At 42.5% G+C, this 12097-nt stretch overlaps 1 protein-coding gene across 1 annotated transcript in view; it reads right to left on the bottom strand.

Annotated features, from left to right (window-relative positions):
- Nucleotides 1-367: 367 nt before the first annotated feature.
- The window catches only part of FKBP1B (FKBP prolyl isomerase 1B), a 30336-nt gene continuing 18606 nt past the window's right edge, over nucleotides 368-12097 (bottom strand). The window contains exons 3-4 of the mRNA XM_020788035.3: nucleotides 4960-5072; nucleotides 368-1047 (exon numbers count right to left, since the gene is read on the bottom strand). Of these exons, the coding sequence (XP_020643694.1) occupies nucleotides 919-1047; nucleotides 4960-5072 (242 nt within the window). The 3' untranslated portion in view covers nucleotides 368-918. The remainder of the gene's footprint in view (nucleotides 1048-4959; nucleotides 5073-12097) is intronic.

Here is a 12097-nt window from a genome sequence, read left to right as displayed (position 1 = left end):
TTCCCCTTGACAATTTTTGTCCAGTCGTGTTCGACTCTAGGGGGCGGTGCTCATCCCCGTTTCCAAGCCATACAGCCAGCGTTTTGTCCAAAGACAATCTTCCGTGGTCACATGGCCAGTGCAACTTAGACACAGAACACTGGTTATCATTAAAAATCTCTGTGGCAAAGTGTGCTAACGGAAGTTAAAGTTGAGATGCTTTTGCTGGTGAAATTTAACCAAACATACAAGAGGATGTTTGTTTGATCCTATTGTTAATAAGATGCACCCATGCAAAAAACAGAAGTACAATTTGTGATTAAGGATACTCTGCATGTAATTACTGTATGTAATTACTTAAAGCAAGAAGCAAAGACACAAAGGCAGAGAAGCTATAAAATATCAAGATTTTATTTTTCTCCTTGGAAAGTTTTTGTATGAGACATTTTCTTCAAAACATCAGCAGGCTGAACATACAAGATGTGGAAAAAGTGGCAGCGCAGGTAACTTGGTTTGGCTAATGCCCGCTTGTGTACAAGAGGTACACACTTGACGTCTGAGCACCCTCACGTGTTTTATTCTTTTAAGTGGTAGAGTAAGGCAGTGGTTTCTCAATAAGTAATCTCTCTATAGTTTTATATATATTTATATATATATATGGTTCTAGTCACAATTTTTAAGCTTCACGTGCAAATTAAAATAAAATGTACAACTCAAAAATTACAGCCATTTCCCCCATCTCCACAGCAAAGAAGCATCCAAACAGGGACCATTACTGACACCAATAAGAAGAGTAAAAAAGAGGGAAGACAATGGGAAAACAACCTCAGGATCGGTGTTGTTTGCATGACGAGTGAAATTCCAGTGAGATTTTTTTTCCCCATTCATAGGGAAGGAACGGGTGGTTATCAACAGGTGTCTTCAGTCAGTTGTCCCATTTTATTCTATCCTAAGCAGCTCCACATCAAAAATCAAAGTAGCATTGGGCGGGATGACTCCAGGGTGGCCTGTGGTTCCGTATGCCATGTCAGGGGTACAGGTTAGCTTTGCTCTTTGTCCCAGACTCATCTGGCGTTTAGATTATCATGATAGGAAGAGAGAAATAGGAGAAAGCATTACAAACCATGTCACCGATCCATGTATTACACCTTGTGTCTATTTTTTAAACCTGACTGTCTCTCTTGAAGCTGAATACCAGAATTGTCATTCTTCCATTAAATAACAGGAGACAAACCTATTTCTACGATTCACCTCAGGAAGAATATGAAAATTAACATATGAACCCTGGAAAAAAGGATACCTGATTCCATCCGCCTATGGTGGCAATGGCAAACTTGGCAATTTTTCTGGTCATGTAATGATCTGTTACAACAGGGCAGTTGTTATAACATTGGATGAAATCCTGTTGTGCAAATGGCATAACTATTGGAAGCAAACTGTTGTAAGTCAAGCAATCTCCACAGATATTAACTGTTGCTTTCCCAAACTGTTGGGAGCTATGTGGAGCTGAGAAGGAGGGTGCAGCCCATGTTCAGGTGAGGGGTGGTGGTCGGGGGACCAAGAACTGCGAGTTTTAGTGCAGCTGCGGGGAGTGAGTGTTAGCTGTAGCAGCTTGTCCCCACTCTCATCACTTTTTAACTATTTTTAAAAGTTCTGAACTGGCACAATGCTAGTTCAAGGCACTAATAAAATAATTTAAAAAATGATTTTGGACTGCAGTCCAAATCCCCTTTTAGTTGGTACCATTTTTGGCAAACCCCACATGTGCTTAGCTGTATGTCATGCAGCCAGATATTTTTAAATCAGTTCCAAGCATGCTGAACCTGATGCAAAACCAGGAGTATTAGGATATTTAACCAGAAGCCGCCCAGAGACCTTTGGGTAGAGTGGGCGGCATATAAGTTAAATAAATAAATAAATTTAGCCAAGCCCTAAGTCGTACTTACTAATATTTACTCCCAGTGCAAGAAAGAAGCCACAAGATGGAGCCAGTGAACAGTTGACAGGCACAAATGGCTGCCAATTGTTTCTGAAGGGGAGTTGCTCTTGAAGTACAACCTTAAGCAAGCACACGCACCTAACCATAAGGAGCATGGCACAGAGTAGAACTTACTTCCATGTAAATTTCCACGCTGCTATCCTGTAAGGTGCTTATATAGGCAAAGTTGCACCTAGATTTTAAATTTATCTGCTCTAGAGTAGTCTTACAAAGATCCTACACACAGGGCCTAGAAGAAAATTTTCTCCAGTGGAACTTGGTTCCAACAAAGTGTCGGCTCACTCCTTGTCCCTATACATATGGACGGATTTTTTTTAAAAAAATCATGGCTTGTCAATTTGTTTACATGAGCACTACATCATCTTCACTGACAGCATTAGCAATGCGTTCTTGTTGTCAAAATACGTGACAAAAGCATTAGCTGAACTGAGATTCAGAAGCCAGAAAATATATTGTTACTTGTAAATAATGAAAGCATAACTAAGTTACATTTTCATTATTTTTAAATTTGTTATTTTTAAAGTAACATGCCAGTATAATTACTTTTAAAAGGTAGCTTGTTACTTTGAGAGTAAGGCATTGATGACGTTACCTTTATTTTTCTCCTCAAACACATTTTTAAAAAAGTAATGACCAAAATCCCCCCTAATAAACCCTAACATACTTTAGAATTAACAATAATAGATACGTCCTTGTAGTCCCCCAAAAGTAATGTGATACAGGCGACGTTGTTACCATAACATGTTGTTTCAAACCTCAGGTTGCCAAAGAGGGAAAGTATTGACTGTGGAAGATGTACCTTCTTCTTAATATTATGGCATAGTCATAAAAGATTAATGTTCCTGAAACTGCTTTGTGTCTCTAAAGCATAGCCAACAATCTCATCATTTCTCCTTTGATTTCAAAACAGTTTATTCTTATGAGTAATTATTATTGATTTTTTCCTTTTAAGGTTTTAATATAATTGCAGTGCTCTAAATAGAATACATAATAATTGCTATTTGTGGGCTGTCAAGTTGCTTCTCATCTATGGCAACCCTTTGCAAAGTTTCCTAGGTAGAAAATATTCAGAAAATGTTAACGAGTTACAGTACAGGGAGCTATGTTACTTGTAACTAGTGACTTGCAGGCTCTGGTATCAGCTTTAAAAATCTAACAAGAAAATCTCAGTGTTCTGTGAAGAGGAGATGCATTTGCAGAAGTGATGGGTTGATTTCCCTGCACTAATTCTCCATACAGGAGATATTTTACAAGAGTACATACAGGAGTACATGCTAAAATTGTCCCATAACAGGTCTTTTATATATATATATTTAAGATCTATTATGGGACAGTTTTAGCATGTACAGTGGTGCCTCGCACGGCGAGGTTAATCCGTTCCGGATTAACCCTCGCTGTGTGAAAGCATCGTTGAACAGGGCAGGAAAAGCCATTGGAACGCATTAAACATGGTTTAATGCGTTCCAATTGGGCCGAATACTCACCGTTCAGCGATGCTTCCCTATGGCCGGCAGCCATTTTCACGCCCTCCCCTCGCTTAACGAGGGCACGAAAACGCTGCGCGCGGCCATTTTGGGGCTTCCGGCGGCCATTTTGTAGCTGCGGAACAGCCGATCGGCAGGTCGCAAAGCGAAGGTCAGTAAGCGAACCGCTTACCGACCTTCGCTCTGCGATTTTCGCCCATTGGGGCTGTTGCTCTGCGATCGCATTAGCGATCGAAAAAATGTCCCCGTAGAGCGAATTCATCGCTCTACGGGGCGCTCGTTGTGCGAGGCACCACTGTACTCCTGTATGTACTCTTGTAAAATATCTCCTGTATGGAGAATTAGTGCAGGGAAATCGATCCAGAGGGAGACCTCAGCTGCGATACAAGGATATCTGCAAGCAGGATCTGAAGGCCTTAGGAATGGACCTCAACAGATGGGAAACCTTGACATCTGAGTGTTCAGCCTGGAGGCAGGTGGTGAAGCACAGCCTCTCCCAATTTGAAGAGACCCTTGTCCAGCAGGCCAAGGCAAAGAGGCAGTCCCGAAATCATCCAAATCAGGGAGCTGGGCAGGGGACAGATTGTCTTTCGTGTGGAAGGGATTGTCACTCTCAAATTGGCCTCCTCAGCTACACTATTCCAAGTCCTCCATATAGAGCACGTTACCATAGTCTCTCGAGACTGAAGGATGCCTCATGAAGCATGTGCTGCCAAGTCTGCCCTGATTCCAATTCTGAACTGTTTGCTGGATTAAGCCAGATAAATTTCTGTGACTCTTACCATAAATATAAGTCACTGGTTCATTCATGTAATATTGACATCAGTCTCTAAATCCATTCCTTTGAGCATTTTTCAGCAGCATTCTGGGTGCATTCAGGGACCATAATCCTACTCATCACTTATACCAGTGTTAAGAGCAACAGCACAAATCACAGTGGTAAATCTAACTAGTTAGCAAGTTGCCGCCTGTATCCCTTGTTGCATATGAACTCATACAAATGATGTTCAATGAGGGAAGTGAACAGTGACTTATTAAGCAGAAATTTGCCACTGCAATTTATGTTGCCAGACTTACAATGGTGTAACTAACCAACAGGATTCTGGCCAATGAGTCGTGATAGATGGAAGTTCAGTCAACTCTTGATCAAAAAATTGAAGCTCTTTTGGACTGAAGGAAAACGAAACCAAGCAGTGTGCTAGGGTTCTAAAACATATCTAACTGGACGTTACCTACACACAGACTGGCACACACATATGCAGGTACACATACAAGGCCCAGACTGCATCCAGAGTCATACTTAAACTGAAATCATTGAAACTAAAATTAGACAAGCTTAACTTAAGTCTCATAGACAGAAGTAGGTTTCCTCTGAGTATAACTACATCTGGAGTCAACCATACTGTCTTCCATATTTTCTACCTCATCTGTTATGCTGTTATCCACCAATTACTGCACTTGGCATTTGGGAAAACAGACCAGCGTAATGGCTCATACCTGTGCAGTTCCTTCCTCAAAACCCTTAATGACTTCTTGTCTTCCAATCTTGAACCGGAAAGGTTTGTTTCGATCTCGGGAGGAATCAAACTTCTTTCCATTCTGTAACATGCCTGTCGAAAAGAAAGAAACAGTTCCTGTTTCAGACAAGATTACTGTCAATCCTATGGAATAGAAAAAAATAATTAAGATGGCTGGTTGAGAGGGGAAGGAGACCCATCAGGCACTGCTGCTCTTTAAAGGTTTGGTTAGCAGGGTCATAGGCTGGGGCCACTACCATGTTTCTATTGCACTATGAGTTTCCTACAATTGCAAAACCCTCCCACCAAGGTTGTTGCAGCTGAAGTCCCCAGAGAGTCATCCAGAGAAAGAGGCAGCTAGGGCAGCCTGTACAAGGCGACCCAGTGACAGACAAACGAGTTGCTTTTTCTTCCAAGGGAAAAGATGACACAAGTACGTAAATCAGTAGATAACTAAATGTTCCTGATGTCAAGGAAATGATTCCAGATAAGAGTGTGTTTACTTTTTTATCACTAAGCATGTTCACTAAGCATGACTAAGTACAGATGCAATCCTCTGGAAGAAGGGATAAAACATTGCTTCCAAAATCTTAGTCACGCTTAGTGAACATCCACCGAAGTTAATGAAAACAAACCAGATGACACATTAAACACATATTCAGAAATAGTGCTCCTTCAATTGGTGAAATATGTCTGTTATAGTACATACTTTTCCTCACTTCCACATCTTGCATCCATTTTATACTGTATACAGTCACTGGCAAGAATCCTATTGGCAATTCACACAGGCATGAGTGAAATCACATAAGATGCAGCAACAAATAGTCACTAATTAACAAGAAGACAGTTGCACTGCTGGTTGCATGACTAGAAATGCTATCCGCACCTTGTTAATTAGTGGCAATTTGCCACCGGAATTTACATTATTTCATTATAATTACCTGAATCACCACTGACAGGAAAACAAGGATTAATTTGCCAGTCACTTGAGGCACACATCTCTGAGGAAACTGGTTTGCAGGCTGAATAACAGGCTAATCCTAGAAAATGCACATTTTCCTTATTGTCTGGTTTGATCCTTAATTTAATCATAACTAATATAAAGTCCCATGGATTAAATTGTGTCTAATTTAGGTGTGGATAACAATGACTTTCCTAATGTTCTTCGACTGCATAATCCCTCACCACCAGCTATACTGGCTAGAGTTGATGTAATCTAGGCAATAATGTCTGGAGGGCCACTGCCGCCTATTCCAGATCCAACCCAAAGGCAGGAAGAGAATATACATAGTTCTTCCTTTTACTTACAACAATGTTGTGGAATAGATTAAGCTCTGATATAGTAACTGGCCCAAGGTCATACAGTAGCCCTACAAAGACAGCAGTGTCACATTTTCTGAGATTTCTGGTCTAAAGCCTAATAGTGGGAGGGAAGGCCTTTCTGATGGGCATCGATCCATCAGCAGCAAATGCTAAAGGTGTAACAGATGACATAACGACAAACATGTAAGTTCCAGTAGTAGCATGTGTGTGAAGAGGAGGTTAAGGTGTCACTTAAGTCTGGAAGTGAGCCGTCCCCTTGATCGTCTGGGGCAGAAGGAGTCAGCACCCTTGTGTCTGGTTTACCTACAAGGATGGAGGACCTAGCTATAGGGGGAGGGGTGACTGATGAGCGAGGAGAGAAAAAAGGGGGGGAAGGGGAGGAAATGACTGAAGGCTTCGATGTCAGAGGAAGTGGGGGGAGAAAAAGAAAAGCTGGGGATTGGAGGAATGGATTAGTCCAGAATGAGAGGATAAGGAGGAAGGCAGCAGAAAGAGAAGGGAGGAAGAAGAACCCTATGTGTTTAACGTGCCAGGAAGAAGTGAGGAGAGAAAGAGGTGGTGGTCATGCGTGTGGGCGAGGAGGTCACGGTCTAGAAATACAATTGGGAGAACTGGATACTTTGGAAGGGATTGTATATAGTCATGCCCCGCTTAACAATTACCCCGGATAACGACGAATCCGCTTCACGACAATGTTTTAATGTTTTTTGGGGGGTTTTTTTGGTTTTTTTTTGGCTTTGCGACGATCGGTTCCCTGCTTCAGGAACTGATTCTTCACATTACCACGATCAAAACAGGTGATTGTCGGGTTTTCAAAATGGCCACCGGCTGCTCAAAATGGCTCCCCGGTGTGTTTTTGGACAGATTCCTTGCTTTACAGGCAGCGAAAATGGCCGCTCTTATGGAGGATCTTAGTTGGACGGTGAGTTATTCAGCCCATTGGAACGCATTGAACGGTTTTCAATGCATTTCAATGGGCTTTTTTATTTCGCTTTATGATGTTTTCGCTCTACAGCGATTTTGCTGGAACAAATTAACGTCGTCAAGTGAGGCACCACTGTATACCCGTGGGGGAAAGGTCCCTGGAGGAAGGTGATCTGACCAGAGCCTATTCCAGCGGCTCAGACCCCTCGTGAGGGGGATTGGGCATGTTACCCCTGTTGTGGAACCATATGCGCAGTAAGGAGCAATCCTATGAGAAGACCAACAGACAAGACTTTTGGAGTGTCTCCACGTTAAGAGACAATGAAGCCGTTGATAGACTTCCTATGTTGTGGACTGATTCCTCGTTAGCAGCCAGTTCCGTTGGACCTACTGAAGTTATAGTTGATCCCCCTCCTTCTTGTGAAAGTAAATGTTTGGTTGAAAAAACTATGTCTCCTGTGGTTAATTCTGTCAAAGATGAGGAACTGCTCAGTTTTATGTCTGAAACCAGCCACAACATGCTATCATGCAAGGTAACAGAAAAGACAAGAGTCTGAGCATGTTTTAATTGCATGCTTTGAAGCCAACAGAATTCACCCCCAAATCCGGACACAGGTCAGAATCTGAGACTCCGCAGGGATGCGATTCACATTCTAAGTATAAGGGGCACTCTAGCCAGGACCTACCACAATGGCTCCTGAAAGCCCCAAGCAATGGAGTAAAGCTGAAAATGTTCAGATAATGGCAACGCAACAGCCCAAGCTAATCAACGGGAGCTTTATGTGGTGGAAAGTTAGTCAGGTTGGTCTGACATTTGGCCAGATCTCATTTTTTGCTCAGCATATGCCCATATTTCATAACATCAAGATGGTGCTCCAAAAGGGAATTTGGCAATGGCTTCATTAATATGTAGGCACACACTACATATCCTCACCAACTTGTGGTAACGCTGTCAATCCCCAGATGGGTGGACTGTGGCTCCCTCTGAGCATTTTCGCAAGCCAAGACATATGAAACTCAAACAAGGGGAAATTCTTTATGAAGGGCTGCAGATAGTTTAAACTGGCAGCAACTCTAGAATGACCCATATAAGACAGCAATCACTAGCATTACTTCTTTTTCTTCATGCGCCACTGAATCAATTCTGACTTTTCAGGGTTTCCCAGGTAGAAAGTACTCAGAAGTGGTTTCCCGTTCCCTTCTTCTGGGGGGCTCTTCGGGGACTGTGCAGCTTGCCTGAGGCCCCACAGACTGGCTCTTCCTCCTGGAGGCACAGTGGGGAATCGAACTCCCAACCTCTGGCTTTGTAGAGAGATACCAAAACCACCGAGCTATCCAGCCAGGTAACATTACTTAAATAATGACTACAGTATTTAATATGCCAAGAAATGTGTACATATCTGTATCATTTTCTTCTTCAATTACTGCGGTGCTGTCCAGAGTTCTCGCTCATGTCTAGCAGCAGCTGGCTTTGCAAGCCCCTGTCAAGGCAAGAGCTGACACATTCCCTTCCCTGAAGGTTTGGTAGGAGTTTATTTCAGAAACTAGAAGCAAAGGAGCTCCTAATGCAGGAAATGCAGTCTCAGCTGCTCTGATGCCCTTTCATGAGATTCGGCATCTCATGAAAAGGTATCATATTGTTAGTTCTCTTATTATCAATGCATTTGTACCTCCAGGGATCGGGAGAGGTGCTTATGGGCTAAAACAACTTGCTGACTTTGGATACGATGTACTTTGATTTGGAGGGGTAATAGGCATTCTATCAAATGTCCTGCTTTGGCCCTGACGCATCTCAAAGAAAGGATGGAAGAACTTCACATTCTGTAAATGCCTTCAGAGAAGCAGGTTAGATCACCCTGGAGTGAAGGCCTCCAATTGTTAAGAGCACATGTGTCTCTGCCTAAGGAGCAATACGTGCCCCTTTACAAGAGGACCTGGGGGGCTCTCTGAAACCATAAACCAATAGTTATTAGCAAGCTGCCCCGCTGTCCACCAGAGCTATGGCAATAACAATAGTTATTGTTACAAGCCGGAGGCCCTTTTAAAAAAAGAATTTAGCTGCTAATATGATCACAAACGTTTAAAAAGAAAGAAAGGTTTCTTTCTTAAAAAGAAACATTTTCCTATCTCCATAATTTGTTACTTTAGTTAGTTCTAAAAAAAATCTGAATGCTGAAAGCTGCTGGCCTGTTTTATAGAAAAAAATATTCCCCTTCTATCTACATTGCTGCTGCTCCTTCACTGCTGCATGAGACCATTCCTCAGTAACTATAAAAGTAATTAAAAAGTTTAAGCCAAAAAAGGAATTCATTATAAGGAGCATATTCTTTATAACTAGTTGTAAATACTGTAAATATGGACCTCAAATAATGCAAGCTGAAATAACGCCTGGAAGCTTCGGCAGACATCTGAAAAGTGATTTACTGTTTTACACTTAGAGATCAGTACTGCCATACAGTGTAAACAAAAGCCACATCCAAGGGAAGGCACTGGAAATATGGCAGACAAAAAGCTGGGCAGTTACACAAAGATAGACAGGCGGAGTGTGAGTCTGGGTCAACATGTAGGTTGAATTACATCTAAACCCAGAGAAATTTTAATGAACTAGGAATGGCTCTGGGTGAAGCATGCCCCCCCTCAGTGAGATTAGCTATCCTAACCCTCTGGCTACAGTGAATCAGCACTTGAGATAGCTGGTCTGCTTTTGCATGGGTCAAGGGAAAAACCCCAGCAGAGCTTTGCACAATTCCAAAGTGACCAGAAGAGCACTTTTGGAGGAGTCAATAATGTCTGTGTTACTAGAGTCAATTGAGACAATCTACAAGTCATTCTCTGTGAGCCACTTAAGTAACAAATTAATAGTGGTTTGCAACCCTGGGTCCCAAGAAGTTCTTGGACTAAAAATCCCAGAAGATTTCACCACCAGCTGTGCTGGCCAGGATTTCTGGAAGTTGTAGTCCAAGAACATCTGGGGACTCAAGGTTGGGAACCATTGCTTTAACAAACGCTGTAGCTACACTTGAGTACTAAACCTGAAAGCCGGTAGGGCTGTAATTGTGGATGAGCAATGGAGGCACTTACCCAAGCCTCACCCAATGTCCTTCGTATTAACCAGAGGGCAGGTAGACCTTTGTGGGTTCACCATGAAGATCCATAGAGGTGCTTAAAGTGCATTCAGCTGAACGTGGTTACAGTATTTTCACGACTGGATGCTCTGCCTAGTTAGAACTGCTGATCACAGAAATTCTTGAAGCGCATTCAGCTGAACATGCTTCCAAGCAACTTTGCAGATCTTCATGGTGAACATGTGAAGGTCTGCTTGAATTCGGGATGGAGTGGAGATGTAGGTGGCCAGGTTTACCGGCATCACAACACTGCTACGACAACATTAAGCCCCACAACATTAAGCCCATTTCAGACTTATCTTTATGTCTGACTATGGCTTATGTGTTAGAATTATCACTTTATGACAGGGAGGCCACAAACAAGGCTGAAGCCAAATGTTTCCTGACACTGTAAGATACAGCTGTATTAGTGATGCGATGACTCATCAGATACACTCAGAACTTCTAAGATAGTTGGAAAAATTAATCTGTGAGAGGGATAGTGTGCCAAAAATGTAATACAGCTGCAGCTGTTCTGAAGTGCAGTCTACAAGGAATGTAACAAATGCCACAGCAGTTCTGCAATTTTCTGTCTACATTCTAGGTACACAAACCACTCAGCAGCAGAAACCATCAATTCGTGGTCCTTTCCCTCCCAAACAGAACTTCCATTTTCTTGAAAATCCCAATTGGGTCTCTTCCATGCAACAGGATACATAGTACTTTTCGACACAGGGAATGGCGGTTCTGCCACCAGCTAGCTATTAATAGCCCTCACTGTGAACCAATCAGGACTTTTACAACCCAATATGGGTTGCTTCTCATCTTCAGCACAGCCAGGCGCCGAGTAGACATTTTTGCTAGGCTTGCAAGTTAAATACTCCTTCCCGTGTCCTCTTTTGATCCACGTTGCACGTAGGGACTTCATGTCATGGCTATGGCATGAACTGCCTTGACACCATTTGCTGCAGAGCCATCAGCCAACCGGGGATAGTGTGTCTGGAACTAACACGACAAGAGTTCTGTGGGACCTCTTGGTGCTGAAAAAGGCATGTCATGAAATTTGGCAGAGCATTTGCAGACATGCTTTGCAGAACAGCCACTGAATAGAATTCTGTGTACTCAAGCCTTCTTTTGGAATTGATGTCTTTGCAAACAATTTTTTTTAGTGCCAGCATAGACATAAACTGTAAATGTATTTTGCCCAAATCTTCTTACTCTCCTCCCAGGGTTGCAGGAAAAATAAGAGAGAGAAAACATAAATGTGAAGTGAGAAGAAATAAAAACATTCGGGAAAGTTTCTCTATTTTTAACACCCAAGGCAAGACTCTTTTGAAGAGTCAACCGAGAAGGCCATCCTCAGCCACATTCCTGGGTTCAGCATTAGGGTCCCAGTTGAGTGAAATTTCCAACTCACAGCTGTTATCCTTACCTTAATCATGTGTTGAGGCTTTATTTTATTTTAATACTCCCCCCTTCCCAAAACTCTAAGATGGGTTGGCCTCTCCCCCCACAAAAAAGCCCCACACAAATTAGAACAAGACAATAAATAAAACAATATCCTAAAAAAACTGAAGTGCTAACTAAGGTTCGGATGAAACCCTCACATGTTAACAGCATACCCGATGGGGAGAGTGTGTGTGCATTTGCCCCCCCACACACACAAAAAGGGATTCTACATTGCCGTAAGCCAGTGTGCCTATACAGATCTCCTACACAAGAGGAGAATCTATCAGGCTCCCCTCTTCTGCAACCTGCTTGGTGAAA

The sequence above is a fragment of the Pogona vitticeps genome, chromosome 1 (genome assembly GCF_051106095.1).
Source record: "Pogona vitticeps strain Pit_001003342236 chromosome 1, PviZW2.1, whole genome shotgun sequence".
Lineage (NCBI taxonomy): Eukaryota > Metazoa > Chordata > Lepidosauria > Squamata > Agamidae > Pogona > Pogona vitticeps.
Note: the sequence above shows the minus strand (reverse complement) of the source record. Positions and strands in the feature narration are given on the sequence as shown.